We start from the raw sequence: 22,671 nt of genomic DNA, 5'->3' as shown, positions 1-22,671 counted from the left end.
TCTGGCCTGTTTTCAGCAGTTACCTAAACAGAATCTGTTCCTAGCACTAGTTTGTTTGAGACCTGTCCTCTACATAATTATTACACAAAACAAAGGATAGAGAATAGAAAAACTAACAGCAGATTCTGTTGATGGTGCACCTGGGTTCAAAATACCTTTGTGTGATCTGCTAAGGAACCTTTTTCACTTATTTTATATTACACTTTGAATAATATAAATTCAACCTCTACATAACTGAAGCAACAACAGAATCTATACCTTTGCCACATAGTTTTGGTGAGGATTTGATTACTGACTCTAATGTGTGCTCTGAATATTCCCTGATGATGATAACATTTTGTGACTAGGAGAATTGTTGTAGCAGTTATAATTTGATATCCAAGATTCTTAGATTTCTAATGAAAACAAAATCCAGGAAACATACCTGTAATTAAATAAAAACATACACATAGAAAAGCCCTAAAACACGTCAGAGAAAACAGCATGATTTACTAAGGCATCCGTCAAAAACCTGTAATAGAACACTACAAAATCATTGTGATATTTTTATATTATCTGTGTCAGCAGTGTACAGCAGGAAGAACCTATTAAGAACAATATGGCCTTTGACAGTGCTGTTAAAGACAGTATTATCATTTATACTTAGCAAAGAGTTAATAAGAACAGTGAATTCTATGCTGCTACAAAGAAATACTGCAGTAATTCTGCCTCAGAGTTCAAAATTCACAATGTAGAGGAAAATACGAAAAGATTCTCTCACAAAGAAAAAATGAGTGAACCAAGGACACTAATTGAAAAAGATGCCAAAAATGGAGAAAAATTATGAACTGGAAATAAATTGATGGATTACGTAATCACATGAAGGGCAAAGCTAATACTCATAACTCACAACCATTCAGCACTGGCAGTTCATTACTAAAGAAATGGCTTAAAAGTATTTTAAAACATACTGAAAAAGTATTCACTGAAACTGGTCCAAAAAAGAGGTGAATGTTTAAGATGTGAAGATGAGTATGTCATTAACTGGTGATGACCCAGTCAGTAACCTCCAGCTGCAATATCCACTGGGAATGCTGTGCAGCAAATCCATGGCTTTGCTCATGTGTCCTGCAGAGCACTGTCACCGTGCTCAGCTACCTCCACTCTGCCCCACACAGACAGGGCTGTGCTACTCCTCCTTAGGTTTCTGCATACAAAATATCATTTGGTCTGTGTTCTGTTTGCACTGCATAGAAACACAGAGCTAAAATCATAGCAGGTGCCCTTGATGTAATCTTATATGTAGTCCTAGACAAAATCAAGCACAAACTCTTCTAAGTTGAAATTAAAAGAGTTAAGGCTCGCTATTGCAGTTGGACTGGATGATCTACAGGTTCCTTCCAACTGAGGTATTTTGGACTACTGAATTCTACATATTATTTACATTTTTTTTTTGTGGTTGGAATTAAAAGTGGACTATCTTCAAAGCTAGTATTAATAGACATTTCTGAGAAATAAAGTATTATGGGCTAAGTATCATGGGTAAAATGCTCTCAGGACAAAAAGTATGTTACTTAACAGATACTTTAAAAGAAGGAAAAAACCCAGAGTAACATAAGATGTTTCTTCCACATAGATTCTGCAGTATCAAAGAAACAAGCAGTTGGAGACTCACACCAGATGAAAGCTGTGGGAACCTCTAGAAGAGTCTGCCAATGCAGGCAGCCAAATTCACCTGGAGAGCACTTCATGGATAAAAACTACAATGCACAACATGCAAAGGGATCCATGCAGGGAAAACACAGATGGCTTTCCTAATCCATGTTTACTGTTTATTTTAGGGTGGATTGGTTTATGTTCTTTTTCTCTTCCGCCAGACACAGTCTTTTCTCCAAGCTCATTGGTGAATATGTACTATAAATGTACAAAATGTCAAATTAGCATTTTTCCTGTAGGGTTAAAATACAACTCAGGAAGCCAGTCTGAGACAAGAATAGTCTGTAACTACAGAGGAATAAAATAAAATTATTGCCATACTAATTTCTTTTCAGAAGGGAAGTAATTCAGATCTTTTCTTCTGTAAACTACTTCCTGTTCTAATTCAGGAAAAGTAAAACCAGTGTCTCTACCTAGAATAGCAGCAACCCTCTTAGTTACCCTCAGTCTCGCATTTTTCCCTAGGTTGCAACTTCTATGTAAGTCTCCAATGTACTACAATACCTGTTTGGCAAAATCCAATTACCATTGCTAAATTTACTGACTAAAGAAAAAGATTCTATAATGAGTTTATAGAACTAAACAAAAGAAGTTATTCCTTGCTCTAGAATGCAATTTCCAAATTTTAAAAGGTAATTTTTGAAAGGTATCTTTCAATGCTAACATCTAATTATGCAAATTACCAGAAAATTTTCAAAAGGGTTATAAGAGCAGGCATCCTTAACAAGCTGATTTTTCTCATGAGGAAGCTGATGGGAAGCTAAGGGAAATTCATATGCTATTTTTATAAGGGATTAACATGAATTTACAACTTCCCATCATATTAAGTCATGTTCATGATGTTATATAAGTATTATATCATACCAGCTTTACTTCTAGGAAAGTATTGCTACTAGCCAGCTATTCTTAGCAAAGTTTCTGGAATCACTAAGGCTGTGCCAGAAGCACCACTCAAAGGATGCTGAGAGGCATTTTAAAGAGGAAAAGAGAAATCCGCAGCAAAACTCAGGTCAATATGATCACAGTCCTTCCACTGACACACAGAACACATCACATGCACAGTCACATACTTTCAGTGGCTATACCAAGGACTGAAGGACTAATGACACCATGGGCCACCTTACCACTTCAGAAAGAGCCATGACTGCCATGCAGTACAAACATGGCCAGGTGAGCTACCAGTGGAAATGCTGATATGCTTAATAAAACCCAGAAGTCCAAGAAAGAATCTGTAGTACTTAGACAGCAAAATTATTATGCAGCTGAATGAAAAAAACTCAGCACAATAACAAGAACTGTCAAAGAGTCAAAGCTGAAAACATTTTGATTCTTTCTTTCATACATTTTTAAATTACAGAGTAGAGAAGCCTGTGTGACTTAGCCTTAGAACTGAAATCTGTTCTACAACGCAGGAGTTTGAGCCAGAGAGGGATTAGTGGAATACAGGAGACAGCAGAGAACAGGGCAGGCACACGTCTGGAAGCCAAAAGAAGTAAAACAATAGACTACACAAAGTATTAAATCAACCTTAACTTCATAATAGAGATCTAAACAATCTCAATATCTATGACTTGCCTCAGTATTAGTTACTTCTTTCCTACTTCAAATATAAATGCTCTAAGTACTTACTTATCCTTGCAAGCTTTTCTACAACTTCACTAGTAAATCGTTATAGTTCTGCTTAGACTAAGCTCTCCTATAAGCAACTATTTTCTATAATTGTTTTTGTTTAGTTCCTACCATTTGGGCATCCTACCATTTGGGCACCAATTAATAAAGATACGTTTATACAAGATGTTCAAGCAAACAGAGGATAGCTACATGTATTATACTGCTGGAACTAGCTATCTTGTAAAAAATGAAAGTATTTATTCCATTTGGCTTTCACAGGATTAATATACTTGCTACATAAAAGCTGTTCTGAACAGTCACAAGACTTGTTAATGAATTGTGTCTTTGTCATTTAGCTTTAGCAGATTATACTAGAAAGGGTTTTTGCAGTCCTTTCCTAACATGAAAACTTTCAAAGCTAGTGATTTTACCATCTGAAAACAAACTCAAAACTAGTACCTGCCTCGGATTTTAAGAAATCTCCCTTAACCTGAAGACTTCATATGCAATTAATTCCTTCTCTAAAAGTACAGAGCAAAAATCAACACTTCTCTTCCTTCATTGTGGTACTACTACTACCTGTACTGCAGTTAAGGTTTCAAATGTTGTTATGACCAACTTTGTCAACAATATTGTCTATATAGTAAGAAAATGAAACAGCTGGGAAAATCAAGCACATTCGTTTTTAAGACCAGCCAGTCCCTTCCAACCAACATTATTCCAGGACTGCTACATGGCAGTTTAGCATTTATCTTAAAAATCTGACTTTAATAGAAAAGCAAGAAGGAGTCAAGTTAGTATACACATTATAGACCTACTGGAAAAAGGAAGTATTCTAGACAGAAGAATTGCAAATCCTGTGTATGGAAGGGAGTTTTGCTTTCCTAACCTTAATGGTTCTGAAGAAAGAAGATGGGATCCCAAATGTTTTCTATGAGCTTTTAGGAGGTGCTGGTGGCAAAACCAGGTCCTCCTGCACAGATCATGGGCGAAAAGACAGTTATCTTTTCTGTATTTTTAAAGACACAGACAAATCACAGAGTATGCAAAGAGAGCTATAAAATTATTCCAGGCTTGAATAGTGAGACCCGGAGAAAGACCTTTAGATCAGAAATGCATAACTTTAGCTCAATGAAATGAAATTGAGAGGAGACTTGACTATAGTGGATATGTAAGCACCTCCAAACAGGGGAAACACATCAGACTTTAAATAATTAAATCCAGGGAAAAAAATGCATAACAAGAACAAATGGTTGGTCCTTGATGACAGACAAACTCAAAATAGAATTGCCACCCTTCTTTGACTTGGAGTGTCAGTGACCACCAGGAAAAGCTGTGCACATGGATAATAGTTCTCAGGCTTCTGAAGGCTGTACAGGAGCACAGTTGCCTTTCAACTACTGACCTTAGAGTCAAGACAACTTAGGGGGATATCAGACCAGCTAAAAAGCTCCATTAACATCAGGCTTTGTAATTCTGTGAGCTTTCTTACTTTCCCAAACAACATGATATTACTGCCCTCCTGGTTTCAAATTTGATGTACCATCATCCATGCAATCATTAAAACTGTTTTTTCCCTCTCAAGGTTTCTGAAGTATTTTCCAGTATTTGATGTTCAAAGAAAGTTTTGGTTTTTTTAAGGATCTGCCTGTTTCTTTTGAACAAAAGAAAGTAAAATATTTTGGGGGTTTGGAAGCAAACAGAAATCCTAGTTACTGACACAGTTCTAGTTCTATCTTTGCAAACAAAAATTCTAAATATATTTTCATTTTTCCTTGATGTCTATTTTAGAGCAATTCATTCTATATATGGTTATGGAAAATACTTGAAGGTTTTTCTCCTAAACACAGAACTTGTTTGCAAATCCTACCACCATCTTCAAAACAAGCAGTACCTGAAGCAACACCTCTTCTTTTTTTTTTTTTTTTTGTATGTGTTCATATTTAAATGGTTTGTTAGTAGATGTTAGAAGGTTTTACATTCACAAATCCTGTACCTATAAAGCCGACATGAACTGTATGATTTAATTTGATTCTTTCTACTTCATGGTAATTACAGAACTGCATATTTTGAAGACCTAAAACCTAGAAGAAAATTTTACTTTCACAGTTCTTTTTTTTTTTTTTCAAATTGAAGACAGTAGCTTAAATAATAACAAAACTACTTCATGGTGCTTTAAAGTATGATACCACAAATAAATTCCTAAAATGTTAATTACATTTTACCAGCCAAGTGCCTCCACCAACACAAAACCAGAACTAACTCTTCCCAGCAAATATGGCAAAAGCGTTCTTTTTAGGTGTGGCTATTTTCAGAACCTAGTCCCAAAGATTAACAATGTTTCAAATCAGAATTCTTCTGAATTCCAATTTAAAACTTCTATAAACTCGTAAGAGCAATTTATTTGTAAATTTTGTATAAGAATTTTTAGAATAAACTGTGCATATTTATGATACTTCAATAACTACTCTGCTTTTAAAAGGAAATATCCATGTTAAAGAAATCTTTCACAGAATCACAGAACATGCTGAGTTGGAAAGGACCACAAGGATCATCGAGTCCAACTCCTGGCCCTGCATGGGACCATTCTGCTCTATTTATCTGCAGAGCTTTGCAATTTAATTCTGAACAAGCAAATGTGAACAACTCCAGATCAAACCTTCTCTGAGGCTAACAGCAACATAATAAAAGGCATTTGAAGCAATAGCTTTTCCAGACTGAGAATTCTTTTTCCCCCCTCAAAGAAAAACGCTCTCAATAAGAAACCACTCCTGCCTGTGGATGGGGGCAAAGAGAACTAATGCAACAGCATCAGATCTAGCCCTTTTCTAAAAGATCTCAACACTTTACAAAGAAAGCTGAAAATGTGCACAAAATCTGTTGCACTAAGTCCGTGGGAAATGTAGACAAAAATATGTAATTACTGTGCAGCTGTGCAAAGCTCTCAAAATTAAGCTCAAGAAAAAATTAAAGGTACTTTTAGCATCAAATTGTATCCTAGTTCTTCTATTGTTGCTTTGAAACATTTTCAATTTGCGCTTGATAGATCTTACTGGCAAATTACTTATTTCAGAATTACTAAAATATGTAGCAATGCTTTTATATACACAACTGGTTTTTGAAAAGAACATTCTTAAACATCCAAAAACTATGTCAATATGAAGTCCCTTAAAAACAAGCTAAACCAATTATGCCCTAAGAAAAATCCTCGTATCAGCTTAATTTTTAGAAAAATGCTTACACCATTCTACAGCAAATCCAAGTCAGAAACTTGGAAATTACAAAAGAGCTAAAAGGCAGAGTCTGAGTTGAAATCAACCCAAATATTTTTCACTGCCTTCCTTGTAACTCTTCTAGGTATCTCAGATTTGTTATCACTGACTGAATAAAGACATCAAAACCACCATTATTTTGCAATTAATACAAATACACTTGATACCAGGATGTTTCTTTTCTGTGCTGTTTAAATCACTCAGGTGAAAATAATAGTGTTGACAACCCAGACAACCTTCCCATTGCAATGGGGTACTATCACTGGGAATGGTGAATGTTTGTCACAGCCTTTAGATAACAGCCAGATTAGGGAAACGGCAGAGTTAGCACATAAAAGACATTCCTTTCACAGAGTAAAATATTATGAACCTTCATACAAGTTACAGCTGCCACTTTAAAAACCATGCAAATAGAGGTGTTTCTTTATGACCAATTAGTGGCAAAACATTGCTTTTACATGCTGCTATATATTCACATCATTTAGAAAGGAAAAAAAGTAAATTCCCTTAAGCAATCACAAAACAAAAATTGGTTGCAAGTTATAAACTTGTATACTGAAGATCCAGGAAGAAAAGCTCACTAAAGAAAAAGCAGCAGTGCATTTACATTTGAAAACGTTACTAACTTGTAACATTTGAGTAATTGATATATTTTAGGAAAAAACATTTACCTAGTTCTAGTACTTTTAAAAGTACTGAAATTCATACTTTGCCCAGCAATTTTGTGACAAACACTTGTTTTTTGTAGGATAAGAAACAAAGGAACACCCCACAACATAATTTCACATTGAAATAGTTGCAATGTGAACTGAATAAAAGCAAAGCATTTTGCCTAAATTATTTGAAACATTGCATTCCATTTCAAACAAGTTGAAATACAAAATACAGAGTCACGACATTATTTCATATTGCTTACATAAAATCCTTACTTAATTTTCCACTTAAAACCAGTTCTGTGTCCTTAAAGCACTATTATTAAATGGAGCCATTATAGATTTAACATTTGATTAGAAAACTGTCACTCAATTTACCTCTTTGGAAATAAAACTATCACTTAGATTTAGCTCCCTGCATATAATCAGAACTGTACTATGGGCCACAGAAGGGCAAATCTTACCAGCAAATATGCCTTCCATTGAATCTTAGATTCCTCCTAAAATGCCAGCAGAGCAGGTACTTCCAGTACCACAAAAAGTCTGCACGCTGCACTTGTCCAAACTAACAGTCAGGCAACAGCTGCTCAGTTTAAAGCTACAAACTGTGGCAAAATGCATAACTGACATGCCTTGTGTAAGCCATGAAGAAGACATGCATTTGGCTGGCTCACTGAAAGGTCAGGTTTCCCACCTCCCCTGATAAAAGCTGAAACACTAGGATTCAAATGGAAGGAAGTTTAGAAATTAAGGATGAGCATACATCCTGCTAAGACTAAAAGCATTTGATTTTGACAGCAGAGTTATAAACACGAGTGATTTTAATTCTGCTGGATTTTTGTCTTTAAATATATTAAGAAATAAGTTACCCTACACTCAGGCTTTTGTACAAGTTATATTTATATCAATGTTGTTTAAACGGGCCAAAAGTAATAAACGGAATTACTTTTGTTTTAGGAAACTTCATCTGAAGCATTACAAAAACCACAACATGGGTTTCTTTACTAGCAAATGCCCTACCTTTACAGCTATTATGCTCTCTGCACTGACTCTAGTAAAAGGCAATAGCATTAGCTTTAACAGGACAAAGGGTATGACTCAGGCAACCATCCAAAAAAGTTTCTTTGAGAGGCAAAGCAGAGAAAAACCTCCCTGAGCCTTCCAGAAGTGTGATTAACCATGAAGAAATTATGAGCTGGGGGAATTAAAAAGACAGCATAGCCTTCAGCTTGCATCTCTGTTCAGAAAATAAGTAGGTACCAAATCCCTGCCTTCATCCCACAGTCATTATCTGGCTTTGGCATTTTTATCACTTTTCTTCATTCTAACCTTACCCTTGTCTACACAGTTTACATCACTTTTACAAGCAGCAGGACTACATCACTGAAAAGTTAGTTATGAAATTTGCTAGAGTACACAAGACTGAAAAGCAATATGCTGCCACAAGAAAGCTTTCTCCATTTCCCCAGGAAGTCTGAGAGAGAGGTCTGTGCAGAACTGGAATGTGAGCAGTACACTCAGAGACACTTTGTTTATACGGTGAATATATGTCTTGTCTGAAAAATCTCTTCTGAACTAACTACTAGGGGACCTGGCCAACACACCATTAGTTTTTTCATTGACAACACAAGAATATTCTTTTTAATTGGAAGAATGACAATTTAGTGCTGTTTCCAACTTCCAGCTGGAGACTAGGACACGTAGACATTTTTTAAATTTATGTTAAATATGATAATGTAAGGATGCCCATGGAGATACAATAGAAAACTTTACAATTAATTTTATTTATACATATCAATTATATTGATGCTATATAACTACAAAAATACAAAATAAACTATCAAATTAAACATCTCTCAGCATTATAGGGTCAATACTAAACTATTTTGCACTAGTTATAAAAGCAAATATCTGATAACCCAAAGAAAAAAATCTGAATGTCTTTGATTCTGGAAAGTAAACTGTACAGTCTTTCTTAGAATGTAACAAAACAATGTGTCTGGAGAGAAACAGCATTATCCTACAAAACTTGATTTTCTCTTCTAGTTTGTTTCCTAAAACCAAAACTTCAAGGGAAACTTTGGAGATGACTTTTGACTCATCTTGATGCTTGAGTCCTTGGGGTTTTTTTGCTCATGATTGACATGCTAACATAAACATACCAAAAAAGTTCCATTCTACACTGTAAAAGTTCCCATGGACACTACTTTTACAAGGCCCATTCAAACAAATGCTCAGACCTTTGAAATAATAAACAATAATAAGCAGTTCAGGGATTAACTATCTGCATGCAGAATCACATTTCATTTTTTTCTGAAGAGTAGTTGTCATAAAAAAATAATAAATTTTATTTTAAAACTTACATCACTTTACACAAAATTCTGCTCTCTCAGCCTTCATCCACAGACATTAACATGTCCTTTATTACCTTCCTCACAACAAACCTCTAACAACACAGACTTGTTCTATGTATTTGAACCCTTTTTTTTTCCCATGGTGGAAATAACAGTTGTAGACTCTCAACAAAAATATTGCTGTAAGCTGAGACTCAGATACACAGGTTAAAGGATCACCAGTGTACCAAAACTGTCACACAGTATTACCAGGACCAAAATCTATGTAAAATCATCTGAAACTCAGTTCTGTTAACTAACATCTTAGCCCTGTACACAGGTTAGGATATCCAGATGCATACAGACATGAACCTTGAGAATGATACTTACTACATCCAAAGGCATAATTTCACAGATGAAAATATTTTAAATTCTTTTATTTAGATTATTTACACTTGTTATCTTCAATCTACTGCCTGTTCAATTATGTGTCTATCTTGCAGTAGTACACCTTACTGAACCCAGAAAGAGGACTGTAAGGACAAGACAAGCTATGCTGGCAGAACTTAAATCTTTGTGCCTATAATATAATAAATATGTTGGATTAAAGGAAGTTTTTGTTAAATTAATGTTGTCAAGGATCCTCCTTAAGTCTTTCTCCCACTACCCTTGGTGTGACCAAGCTGGCTGCAACCAGGCCTGGCCAGAGGGCGACAGGTCCAGGAGACTGACCTCAGTGATCTTTCCCTTCTGCCAGTTTGCAGGGACAATCACTATAGCCAGCTCCAGACAGCCCCATGTGTCCCCAGATTTACAGCTGTCCTCCAAAATCTTCCTCCTCCTTCCTGACACCTCAGCCTCGATCTGTGCTTCCTGCCTTCTCACTCTTCTTTCTCTTCCTAACCAGATGACTGCACTTGTTCCTGCTCTTCCTGACCTACACAGCAGGCATGAAATCCTTGTTTCCTGACTCACACCCTTGCCTCAGGCCACATTAAATCCACATATAGTCTGACCTATCTCTAGTATTCGATTTCCTTCCCTACAGTGCATTGCCTGACTCATCTTCTTACCATCGATTCTCAGCCTAAGACATTTTGTCTTTTCAGGTCTTAATTTCAGCTCATTGGGCTTTATCTCTCATTCTAGATGGTGTTAACCTTTGGGCCCAAACACACCGACACACCACCCACCCAGCTAAATCATGCTGGCCTTTCTAAATCTATGAACATCAAGCTTGTTATCACCCACGATTCCAACACATAGCTATCAGACAACTGCCCCAACTTCAGGATCGTGGAATTTTCCCAATATGGTAACAATACACTTTGTGTAAAGGGTACAAGAAACAGCAGTGGGAAAAGCCACAGTGACTTGGGCAACTGTCTGCTGGGCAGTCTTGCGGATGGCAAAGTCTGATTATGGAAAGAGGGCAATCTCTAAATTCTGGGGGATGAATAAAGTAGGTTTTCTTAAGATCAGTGCAGTCTCCCTCTGCATTCATGACAAGTTAGTTTCCTTATGTTCCTGGTGAAAACCTGCTATTGTCTGTTTAACAAGTCCTGTCAAGCTTTCTCTGGCAGATGTAGTCTGATTTATATCACAGAGAGTGGCATCAGACTCATCAGTTTTAGAAGATGCTAAAGTGAAAAGAATACTGATACAAAATGTTTGCAGTCTGCTCCATCTTCAGACACCTCTTTCTACTTTCCTTCCCTTTGTCTTAGATTAGAAACAGAATCAAGTTGGGGTGGGGGGAAGAGTGAGAGTTTCCTTCAAATGGTAACTCTATCAAATGTAAAGTACAAACATTTTCACATACTCTAGTTCCTTCTTTAAGAAAGAAATAAAACCTTTTTTCACTTTCTGCATTAAAATGTCAACACCATATGAACTGTGACAATGACTGGCCCTTCAAATATGACTCCAGTGAAAGTTCTGGCCCATTCACAACTATGAGCAAACTTCTGTAACAATCAGTTTGTAAGAAACAGAACAGGCTGAGAAGCAGGATTTCCTTCCTACAGGAAAAAAACTGGCTTCAATCCAAATCCCATTGAAAGAAACTCTCAAAACTTTTTGCTAACCAAAAACTCTGAGTTACATTCAGAGGTATTAAAACAGCGCAGCCTAAATGTCTTCAGTGTTCATATGTGAAAATTATGTTCTCTGTAGCAACAAAGATGCTGACAAGGATGTGAATGTCACTGAGCAGCTGTGGGAACTCCAGGCATCTCTGGTTCCCGGGAGTCCACTCTGAGACTGTCCCTGTGCTAGCAGGAGCAGAGTCACAGCCCCTCAGCTGGGAGCCTGGCAGCTCAGTGAGCCATCTGAGAGCAGGGCTTGCAGGGTCCCTGCTCCACGCCCAAGACAAGACTCTCCTACACAGCAGGCCCTACATGAGGTTTGGAAAACTCTCCGTCTCAGATCCACGTGACTGGGAATTCAGGCTTAGGAGGTCTGGTATGTTTGGAAGCCTTCTGTGGAACTAACAACACTGGCTGATCTGCCCACTAAACCATCCTAGCCCTGGGGACTCAGAGCATTTAAGGTCCTTAGCTACCAAGCAAAACCTTAGAACAGTATTCCCTGGAGTTGGACTGCTTGTGACTGCAAGGTTCATTGCTCAGGGCACTAAGTAACCCCTGAAGGACAGAACACAAAGAACTCACAATGGGCATGCTCCTGGGGAGACATAAACCCAGGAGGCTATCCCAATATTAGGGGCTTGCTGTTTGCAGGATCCCTATTTCCAGGACAGATGTTGCATAAAAGCCCTAACTAAGGCGAGTATAAAATTTTTGAGAAGTCTTCCTTTTGAATCATGAAGGCACCCTCCATTAAAATAATGGACTCCTTTTTAAACAGACTGTACAAGAGAGTGCTGAACTTTGGCTCCAAAAATTGCAAATATTTTGAAAGAAAAGCAGTGGAATGCTGTCTAGTCCAAAAAAGGTCCTCCCAATACAAATCCAACAGCCCTTGAGATCTTTTCAAGACTCGATGATACAGACTGGTTCTATGAAACAAATTTATTTCTGCTTTGGAAGCTTTTTAAGAACTGTCTTGAAAATTCTTTGAAGTGCAGTAATATTTACTCTTTATTTGACAACTGATTTGGAGTTATAGTGCCAGTCTTCCCAAGAAGTCATTATACGTGACAGAGCCCTGCTTTCACAGAAAGGGCTAAACACCTGCCTGCTGACTGCAGGTGGTGAATTAATTCTTTATTTTGCTTTGCTTGCACACACAGCTTTTACTTTATCTAATGATCTCTCTTCAGCTGAATTTTTCAATTAATTTTTGTACTGTTACCCTTCTGATTCTCTTCCCATCCCACTGTAAGGGAGTAAGTGGCAGCCTACCAGGGTTAAACCACAGCCATTATTAAAACACAACAGGATCAATATATTCCCTTTTCAATGCCTCCAAACTACTGAATGAAGTGCTCCCATGACACTCTGGATCCTGTGATAAATCCTCCATTGCATTTGATAACAGACTTGTTATTGATGTGAATTAAAAGTTCTCAGGTTTAGATGAGGTTAGCTTATTGAGGTTAAATCCAGCCATAGACAGGATCTGGACAGATGCAAATAACCTTATCAATCTGTATGGACAGAACAATTTCCCAAAAGGTACACACCCATGAATGATAACCACAGCTCTGAATTCAGAATACAGTTGGGTTCCTTGCTAAGGCGAATGACTCAGTCACATCACCAGGTAACACTCCGTTACTAGGTGTTTTTAGAGAGGACTTTGTCATTTCTCAGATATAATACATCACCACAATATAACTGAACAGAAAGCTTCCACATCCAGCAAACTTCAATATCCTAAAGCTGCAGCACATCTCTTCCTCACCAGAGACCAGTACAGTAAATCCAGTCTCTACTATCTACACAGGCTATCAGTGGAATCACAAACTGACTTCGAAATCCTGTCTTTTTCTTAAACTACTACATCCTTTGGCTCAGAATACAACAACACACATAACACTGTCACCACAGATATCCCCAAACTAGTGCAAAATGTGCTGGTACATAGAGTACACAGAGCACACATGTGCAGTCACTAGCTCAGGCTCCATAAAAAGATGCAGCCATATCAGCAGCTCAGCGAGCCTGAGCTAACTACTGCTGCTGCTTCCACTTTCAGAACTCTGAAAGTTGTCTTCTGAAGCTCACAACTCGGTTCTTTTAACCCTGCTTTCTGAGCTGTTGCAGGAATGTCCATGGTTATTTTTCTAAAGCACTCATCTTCCCAGCACAAATAAAACCTAATCAAAATAAAAAGGAAAATCCTACCAAAATAGGACACTGTACTGCACATATCTGTCTCTCACAGACAATGAGGGTATGTGAAGCTTAGTAATGTTAGCTCAAGGTACTACTGAAATTCATTCAGAGGCTACAAGTTTGCTACCTGTACCTGTTATTCTTAGCATATTTTAGTGTCTCTATCTGCCCTTTGATTCACCTAGAGAGAAACTAAGTAAAACAAGGAAGTGTCCTCTTTGGGGTAGAAATAAGACAGCCATATCTGACCAAAAACTATACTTTTATTTGTCTGTAAAAATGAAGTCAGTATCCGCATTAGTTAAGGAACCACACTGATTTTGCACTGATTTTATCATATTCCTGTAAAATTTTGGGCAAGTATAATGTCCACATGCATCACTTCTACCATGGTATGACTGAGGTACTACATCCTTTTGAGGGGTAATCAGACAATGATAAATCTCCAAATGCCTGAGTAATTTATGAAATATTCCAGGCAATAATTAAAAACTATTTGATAATGTAGGAACTATTCTGTACAAAACCATCTTTTAAAGCACTGAATTTGTACCAAGAACACTTTGTTTAACTTCCAAAACTGACTAAACTAAATCACAAAAGGATATTCTTATTACATATGAAGATGATCAGCATGGAAGTTTAGTACGCAACGTGCATTTTCCATACAGACAATACCCACATTATTTGAAATGATCCAATACTAGAAAGATGATGGAGCCAGGAGATGACCAACAATAAATCAGCAATGAATTGTACAAATTTAACAACAAAGTGTTATGCTGAGAGCTACTTGCATAATGACAAGTATAAATTACAATAGTAATAACTAAGTGGAGTATACACTCCTTTCTCAAGTCCTGAACCAAGTCAGCCCATGAGCAGGAGCACTACATGAGAAATACTACACAGAGGAGCACCCTAAAAACAGTGGCTTAGGCATTAAATTTGGATGCAGGCAGAAAAGATTCCAAAAAGAAAAAGAAAACTGAAAAGCTGTTTGTTTTGTAATAAGATTCTTTTCAGTTTAGCTGCATTTTTACTTTATTAAACTAACATAGCCAGTCATTATGACACATAATGATTGCAAAGGAAAATATTTGAAAACAAGAAAACCCTTTTTATCTGCTAACTTGAGTTAACATGAGCATATAAACTACAGAACATTATTTAGTATTAATAATTTTGCAATTTATCCCATACTAAAAGTGGACAGAGGTAAGCAAAATATATCTTCATTACCTTTAAGTATTGTTCTTCCAGTTGATCCTCCGAAGATATTTAAAAGACCACTTCTTGCTCCTAATGATGTAGTTGCTTCTAGTAAAGCACCAGTTATAAAGTTAGATAGTGCAGTCCTCTGTGAAGTGGCACGATATTGACAGTAAGCACCTGTTACACATGGTTTTACACAAAAACCATCTCCTTTGTATATGCAGTCTGTAACAAATGTTGGGAGCTTTCTCAGAAGATGAGGAATATATTCAAAAATATCTTCTGCTCCTTCCTCTTCTTCTCTCACTGTACTGAAGATCTGTGAAGAATGCAAAAGCATGGACTGTTAGTTCATTTGCTTAGGATAACACACTGAATATAAAACATATCCAAATGACCACAACTTCTTGTGAAGTTCAACGACCTGCAATATCTACTTATCCAAAACTGGTTTGTTAGGATTTTGATTTAGGGTTCTAAACAGGATATTTAAGTAAGATGTCATTCTGGCTTTCAATCTATGGTTAAAGCATTCTAAGGAAAACCAGTTTTAAGGATAATCATTAGATTAAAAAAAGGCCACATCAAGATACCTCATCAACATTTAAAATACAGAATAGGCACAAAATTGTTTATACTACTATTAAATCTACTGTGCTTCCAGAAAATCTTAGACATATCAGCAGCATGAGAAGCAGACTAACTCAGGGCTGGCACTTTTTCTTGCTGAGTGGGGTGGGGTTTTGAAGCAGAAATGGTTTTAATCACTGTGAACCCTCTTTCAAAATGTTCCAGTGTCACGTTTATTGCATTACTTCCAGCCTACGCACAGGTTCTCTATCTAATATTGGTTTAGTACTCTCTTTCCAATATTTGCGATAACACACTAATGAACTTCAGCCTGTGGCTTAGCAACTAAGTAATGTTTGCTTATTTAAAAGTGTCTAATGATCAAAGCAAGAATCTGGAAGAAATCTCTTCATTTCGTATACAAGGGGAGACTTGATTCTTTGCATTCTTGCATGCTGACTTACTGATTAATAATTTGTTTCAATGATCTGTGCTTCATAATTACAAAGTGTAAACTACCAAACTAAAAACTAACACAGGGAAAGGTCAGTATAACTGTCACCAGGACAGGTGCTGAGACAATTTGCATGAGGTTGTTCCCCACCAGTCTTAGATGTGCAGAAGAAATACGCTGATGGCTCCATGGCAGTGTTTTTCAATTAATGCCTTGTTTCTTGTTGCCATCCTTCCCCACATACAAACAAAATACAGCTATCCAGCAATGGAGCAGAAAACTGCAGGCAGCCCTACAAAGCAAGCACACATGTGCTCAGTGCAGCGATAAGGAGCTGTTTGCACAGTCTGTGCACACCACATGTCAGAGGCACCAGCACCTTCCTTCCCCACAGCACACACAAGTGCTTAGCCATGGATCCAGGAGGGAACTGGCTCCTGGTACAGGGATCTCACAAGCATCCACTTCTGCCCTGAGGCTGGCATTTACCCTGCCATGTAAGTGAGGAGGGATCAAACTCCCTGCTCCCATGAGAGATCTGACTCTCCACTCACAGAAGAGGTGAACAATGATGTAGTTCTTTCAACTGGGTAAACAAATTGCAGAAAATTAAATACAATCTGAGATATTAAGTACATATTTGTTATTTTAGCTTTAATTTTTGTATTAACCGTGTTTGGGAGAAAACAGTAAAATTTTACATTAAAAATTTAATAATTCATTAATCAGTAATGTAATTCAGTGATTTGAGAAAGCACACGGACATATTTATTAACACAAAAAAAAGAAACTTTCACATATTGACTATGGCTATATATAACTCAATTACACTAAAATATAGCTTCTGTGAAGCACTACACCATGAAATCCTGTGGCACTTATCTTTTTTCCCCTCTCCCTGCAAATTTTCCAAAATTTGTTTGGTCTCAGGTTTCTAGAAATGTTACCCCTGCATCGTTATCTTCTCTTCTTCCCTATCTGGCAGTTTTATGGACTTTTAGATTGTCAGTACAGACATCTCCCCCTTAATTCAGAAAGAAAACATGCTCTTAAAGTGTGCCTTACCTGGATGGGATGTGTGTAGACTGTTTATTTAGCTAACTGTCTGCAAGCACCTTTTCAAAAGGTGTACTGTGAAATAGTAAACCTTTGGATTATGAGGGTGTCATGCACAGCAGACATAATTAGTCTTTTTAGCTTGTTTAAAAAAATATTTAGTTAATGAATATAATTTAACTTCTCAAAACTACAGTTACCATCCAAAATATTTTTAAAATTGGGTTCTGCAACTCATAAAGGCATGTTCTGTTGCCTACACAACTAAAATTTCTTTCAGCTGCTAAAGCAAAGAAACCATTTGTTGACAGAAATAGGCGACAGTGTTTTGCTGCAGAGATTATACATAGAATAATGGTGTTAATCTCTTCTGTGTAAAGTAGACTTCAGGGCACTAGCTGTCTCCAAAGACTCTGCACATCACATAACATTTTCAAATTCTGTTTGTTTTGATATGTTAAAGTTCTGAGTGCGCTACACCTCTTCTGCACACAGATGAGGTTATGAAAAAATCCAGACTTACAAAGTGTATACTCATCAGCCACTGAAAAGAACTGAAACAATAAGAATAGCAACAAATCCCTCAGGTAACTGATAGGGGAAACCACCTTTCAGAGAGATGGCACCAGACAATTGGGGAAACTTAATCTTGCCTGGGAGACAAAGAAGTTTATTCCAAGCCGGGGTTTACAGTTCATCCTGGCAGGAGTTAGATTGATCCATATCACTATCAAAGAATTATTAACATAATTAAAAATGAATGTGAACCAAAAAGATTAAAATACAGCACTAAACTGTCAGCTGCCTATCAAAAAACAAGGTCACACTTTTGCCTTACATCTCAAATTAAAGATTTCAAAACCATCTGCAGTCTGATGCTGCCATGTCTCACCTACTACATATAAAGGAGAAAATCACAAGAAACTCAGGACAGTATCTGCATCTAAAAGTGTTGCGATATTAAACATTCGGTAATGAGCACACAAAAGTATACTATGGCTTCAACAGATTTTTACTTTCTTCTATCTTTCAAAGATATTTCAATGGTAAGTAAAAGGAAAAAAAAAATACTTGCAACATACAATATTTCTGATTTCTGCAGAAGAATGTCCTCCAACTCAAAAACGAAAATTCGCATTAAAATAAAGATTAAATTCAGGCAGAATTCCATCCTTCTAGCTTTACAACCAAGTCCATATTTGGAAAATACATGGATACAAAATAGATTATTCAGCTCTTAATAATGTATGCAATAAATCATCAAAACTTTACTTTCAAAATTCCCTCAGTTTTGCTTCTAGTAACTTAAAACGGTATCTGCAAGTTAACTTATTGATAACCTTCAGGCAATAAAACTTTCTTACAGTGACAACAGACATATTTTGCCAAGATATTAAAAATATCCTTAAAAATAACTGTAAGAAAAAGCAACTTATGCTGGCCTTGAAGCTATTCCTTATTTTTCTCTTACAATCTTTTTTTTCTGTTTAATCATCATACAAGTGCAAATTGCAATATGTCCTTTTCTCCACAACTTTGTAGAAATGGTGGAAACCTAAACACTGTAGTCATTTATTGCCAAATTCATGCCAGATATTGCCCCAGAATAAAGCTGGAGTTCATGGATGCCGCCATGGAAATATCAGATTTAGCAGTTCATAAAAACTAATTGTGATTTCTTACTTAAACTTACATTTATCTCTTAGTGTAGTTTTTTATTGTTTCTCTTTTCATATGTTTTTCTGCCTCAGGTATTTATCTTAGAACTTGGAGGGATGTTATCATATTGCCAAACATTTAGCAGCTGCTGTACTTATGAAGCTCAGAAATTGGAATTATGAACAGACCACAGATGTCCTATTATTAGGAAGCAGGTTTAATTTCTCTAACTTTATTAAAATAATGAAGAATATGTGTAGCCAAGAGTTTCATTGGAAAGAATAGTCATGAAAAAATTACACTTATTGCTACTACACTGTAAAAACATGAGAAAATAGGATGTAATGGGGTTTCAATACTTCATTGCATCTGTCCAAACTCTCTCTAAACACATCTATCAAGACATCCTGAATGATCAAGATGAAATACTGAACTGTCGGGGGTGTGTGAGTGTGCTCAGTTAGTACAACACATTTCAGTCTGATTTCCTGGCTGTTCACCTACATACTATTTCAATGATGGAGGGCTGCTGACAGCAGCCTGCCTTCATTTGTTGCACTCTTTAAAGAAATTTTAAATGCCTGTAAGCCAGAATGGCATATTAACAAGTAATAACTCTCAGGACAGTATGTGTTAAGATAATTTAAATATCTCCTTTGAAAACACAGAAGTTTTACAGAACATACAAGCCTAAACACAATTAACATCACAGGAAATGCTGCTGTTTTCAAATTTGTTCTGTTCCAAGAAAAATTACATTAAAATGAGGAAATTCTGGTGGTGATTTTTCATTTTGGTCCTGCAGGTTTTTCAGACGAAAACCCTTACTAATATTGATCAAACAAAGCTAAGAGTGATCTCTTGGAAGTCATGAGCAAAGACCATTCCAATTGCTTTTACATGTATTTATTGTACCATTTAATTCAGATATCTATAGCATGGAATACAAGCCTTTTTTATAGCAGTCTGCTATGAAAAAACCCTACTTTTGTCACAAAGAAAGTAGTATGCAAGGAGAACTTGGGTGAATGAGGCATAAATAGACAGTTGGTCAATACTTCAGTTTTATGTCTTCCAAAATGGTACTCCAGCATAATACTTTGGAGCATTTATTAGTAAAAATGTAAAAAAGATGTGATGCTGACAGTTAATTTTCTGAAGTACACTGGATTTTCTCCACTTTATCTCATTCAGGTTATGACCATACCCCCACTGATTAGTTCATGACATTTCAAGATCATTGTAAAAGTACAAATCTTTAATTCAAAGTCTTTCTAAAATATTAATCTCCTGTTACATTTTCTGATTATGTATCAATTATAAGAACTGAAACACATTAAATACTGAATGCATTTTTTGTTATCCCTACAATAGTGTATATGTTTGTCTTTCTTCCTGTTCTGTATGTGACACTTTCAAGAGAACATGCCAGAGCCCATATATCAAACAGTTGTGCAGGCTCTTCAAAGCCAAAGGACATTACTGTGTTTGACAAAGAAGATGCTGTAAACAGCTGAAAGGTCTGCTCTGTCAGCACTATTTCTTAGCTCTGTTCACTGGAAAGTCTTGTTCACTTTAGCAACTGAAGACGTGAGGTCTTCAGAAATCCTTTCAAGAAACTGGACATTTTGGTACGTGTTTTTCAGTGTTTGCAGTACAAAAGCCAGACATTTAGATTGTTAGAACATTATCTTCTTGGTGGTACTCAGCAGCCTGTAAGCAAATAAGCACACACCAGGAGAGCTGATGAAATTTTTGGCTATATGTCTTACTGAGTTCCGGTATTTTACAAGAACAAGGAGGGCAAAGTTTATGATAAAACCTGAGGTCAATTAAATTCCATTCCCAACTTATTATTCCAGATGAAGTGGACGAATACAAACAGTCAACTTCAAGCTTTACCAAATTGTAGCACCACTGAAATTTGTGAGAGATTGACAACTGTCCAGCCCAGCAGGAGATGAAACACCATTCTCATTCCAAATCCAAAACAGAGCACTGTAATAGCTCCTGAGAAGAAAACTCTACTCCCCCTGAAACCAGGACAACTACCTCTCCCAAGCTTCTGTGACCTGTTTTTTGTCATGACACTCTGTTGCAGTTTCTCCCTGTGGCAAACATGAGAACAACTACCTGGCAGTTTGCAAGCTGGCATCAAACTCACAAATTCCCACAGATCCTCTCCCAACACCTCGTGATCCAACATTTTTGTCTAACGGGCAACATTCTCAAAGTATGAACAGTCATCTCAGATTAACACAAAATAAAACACAACCAAATAAAGGGTTACATATCGTGATGCCTTTCTTCATACTCAACAGCTTTTGGAGATGTATTTAAATGTCCCCCTGTGGCTTTGCAAGCCAACAACTGCCCCACCCAGCAGAACTGACAGCAGATTCAGCAGTGGCACTTGCAATCTGGCCTGCCTGCAGCTTTACCAACAGCAGAAAAAGAACTACCACCACCTGAAGATTTTGCTGAAACACAGCCATTTGGTGCAGGTTTGCATTTGTGCTCAAGAAATAGCAGTAAGGGGCTGCTTTGACAACTTCTCAGCAAGGAAGCTGGAGCTATAAACACACATTTACCATTAAATATATGCAATTTAGCAAAAACTGGAAGAATGTCAGGGCTTACCAGTGTTCTCTATATCTTAACTTGCTCATATCTTGCTCTCATGTATTTTCACATGGTGCTTAAACATAATAACTTGCTTGCTGAGATGCTACTTTTTGTAATGGAAAAAATCCTTAAAATATCCCTAGAGTGCTGAAACACTGCTCTGTATTTTTAAAAACTGCCTAGAAAATAAGATACAGTGCCATGGTATAATCCAAAGTGCACTTAATAAGATATGAGGAATACTGTGTTGTCTTGGGGAGTGGGGGGCAGAAACAGGCAGAAAGCCTTCCTCAAAATACACACATACAGCAATCAGTACCACTACAATTTCGCCCAGTACTTGACAAATGTGCTATTTACTACAAGGTATGTTCAGAGTGCTGTTGTTCACAGGTGCTGTTCATTTTTGTCTGGGACACTATGAAGAAGGAAACCAGGAACTGCTTTGAGAATGCAAACCCAGAAAGGTTTGTTTGCTACAGCAGCACACTACATCATTTGCAATTGTGGGCAGTGAGTAAAAGGAAACACCATATTTTATACCCTCACTGCCCAGGAATGGGTGAGAGGTGGGAGGAATGGACTTGATACCAAGAGACAGCCTAGCATATACTATTGCTTTCTCCTTACAGGAGGAATAAATCCCCCAATTCCAACAGAATTGCCCTCTCTGGAGCAGGGTGCACACGACTGGCAGAGCAGGTGAATGCATTGGAGTCTGTCCAGTCCCCTTACACATCTGAAGGAAAGAACAGACCACAGGAAAGAAATAAAGGTCTTCAGGCACCTCTTCATCACAGGAGTCAATGATTGTTCCAGCTTTTCTAACATCTAGTGATACAGCCACTGTGAGAAGACCCAGATATTCTCCTTTTCTACAAATGATCTTCATGTTCTAGCAATTTACAAGAAACACTGTAGTCATCTGTCCATTGTGGATACCCTTCCAGCAGCTGTCTTGCCAATACCCTTTTTGCAATGTCTGCTCTCAAAAACCTTTCCAACTTTTGTGCTCTCTTCAAGGATGTCGAAGATGTAGGTATTTACAATGTCAGAACAGAGCACAACACAACAGTCCCATGCTACAGAGCAATAATGCTCACTTATTCAGCAGCAAGTTTTGTTGAGTATTCAGTTCTACACAGTGAGTTGTAACTGGGCAACGTGGCACAGAGCAGCAGAGGACACAGAGCTAACAGATGAGTTGACCCTGGGAACATGGAGAGC

General features: G+C 37.2%; 1 protein-coding gene across 3 annotated transcripts in view; it reads right to left on the bottom strand.

Annotated features, from left to right (window-relative positions):
- PLCE1 (phospholipase C epsilon 1) overlaps nucleotides 1-22,671 on the bottom strand; it is a 139,049-nt gene that overhangs the window by 61,214 nt on the left and 55,164 nt on the right. For all 3 annotated transcript variants that reach the window (XM_085065238.1, XM_085065239.1, XM_085065240.1), the window contains exon 3: nucleotides 15,108-15,399. In XM_085065238.1, coding sequence (XP_084921364.1) covers nucleotides 15,108-15,399 — 292 coding nt within the window. The remainder of the gene's footprint in view (nucleotides 1-15,107; nucleotides 15,400-22,671) is intronic.

The sequence above is a fragment of the Lichenostomus cassidix genome, chromosome 6 (genome assembly GCF_008360975.1).
Source record: "Lichenostomus cassidix isolate B80296 chromosome 6, HeHo_3.0, whole genome shotgun sequence".
Lineage (NCBI taxonomy): Eukaryota > Metazoa > Chordata > Aves > Passeriformes > Meliphagidae > Lichenostomus > Lichenostomus cassidix.
Note: the sequence above shows the minus strand (reverse complement) of the source record. Positions and strands in the feature narration are given on the sequence as shown.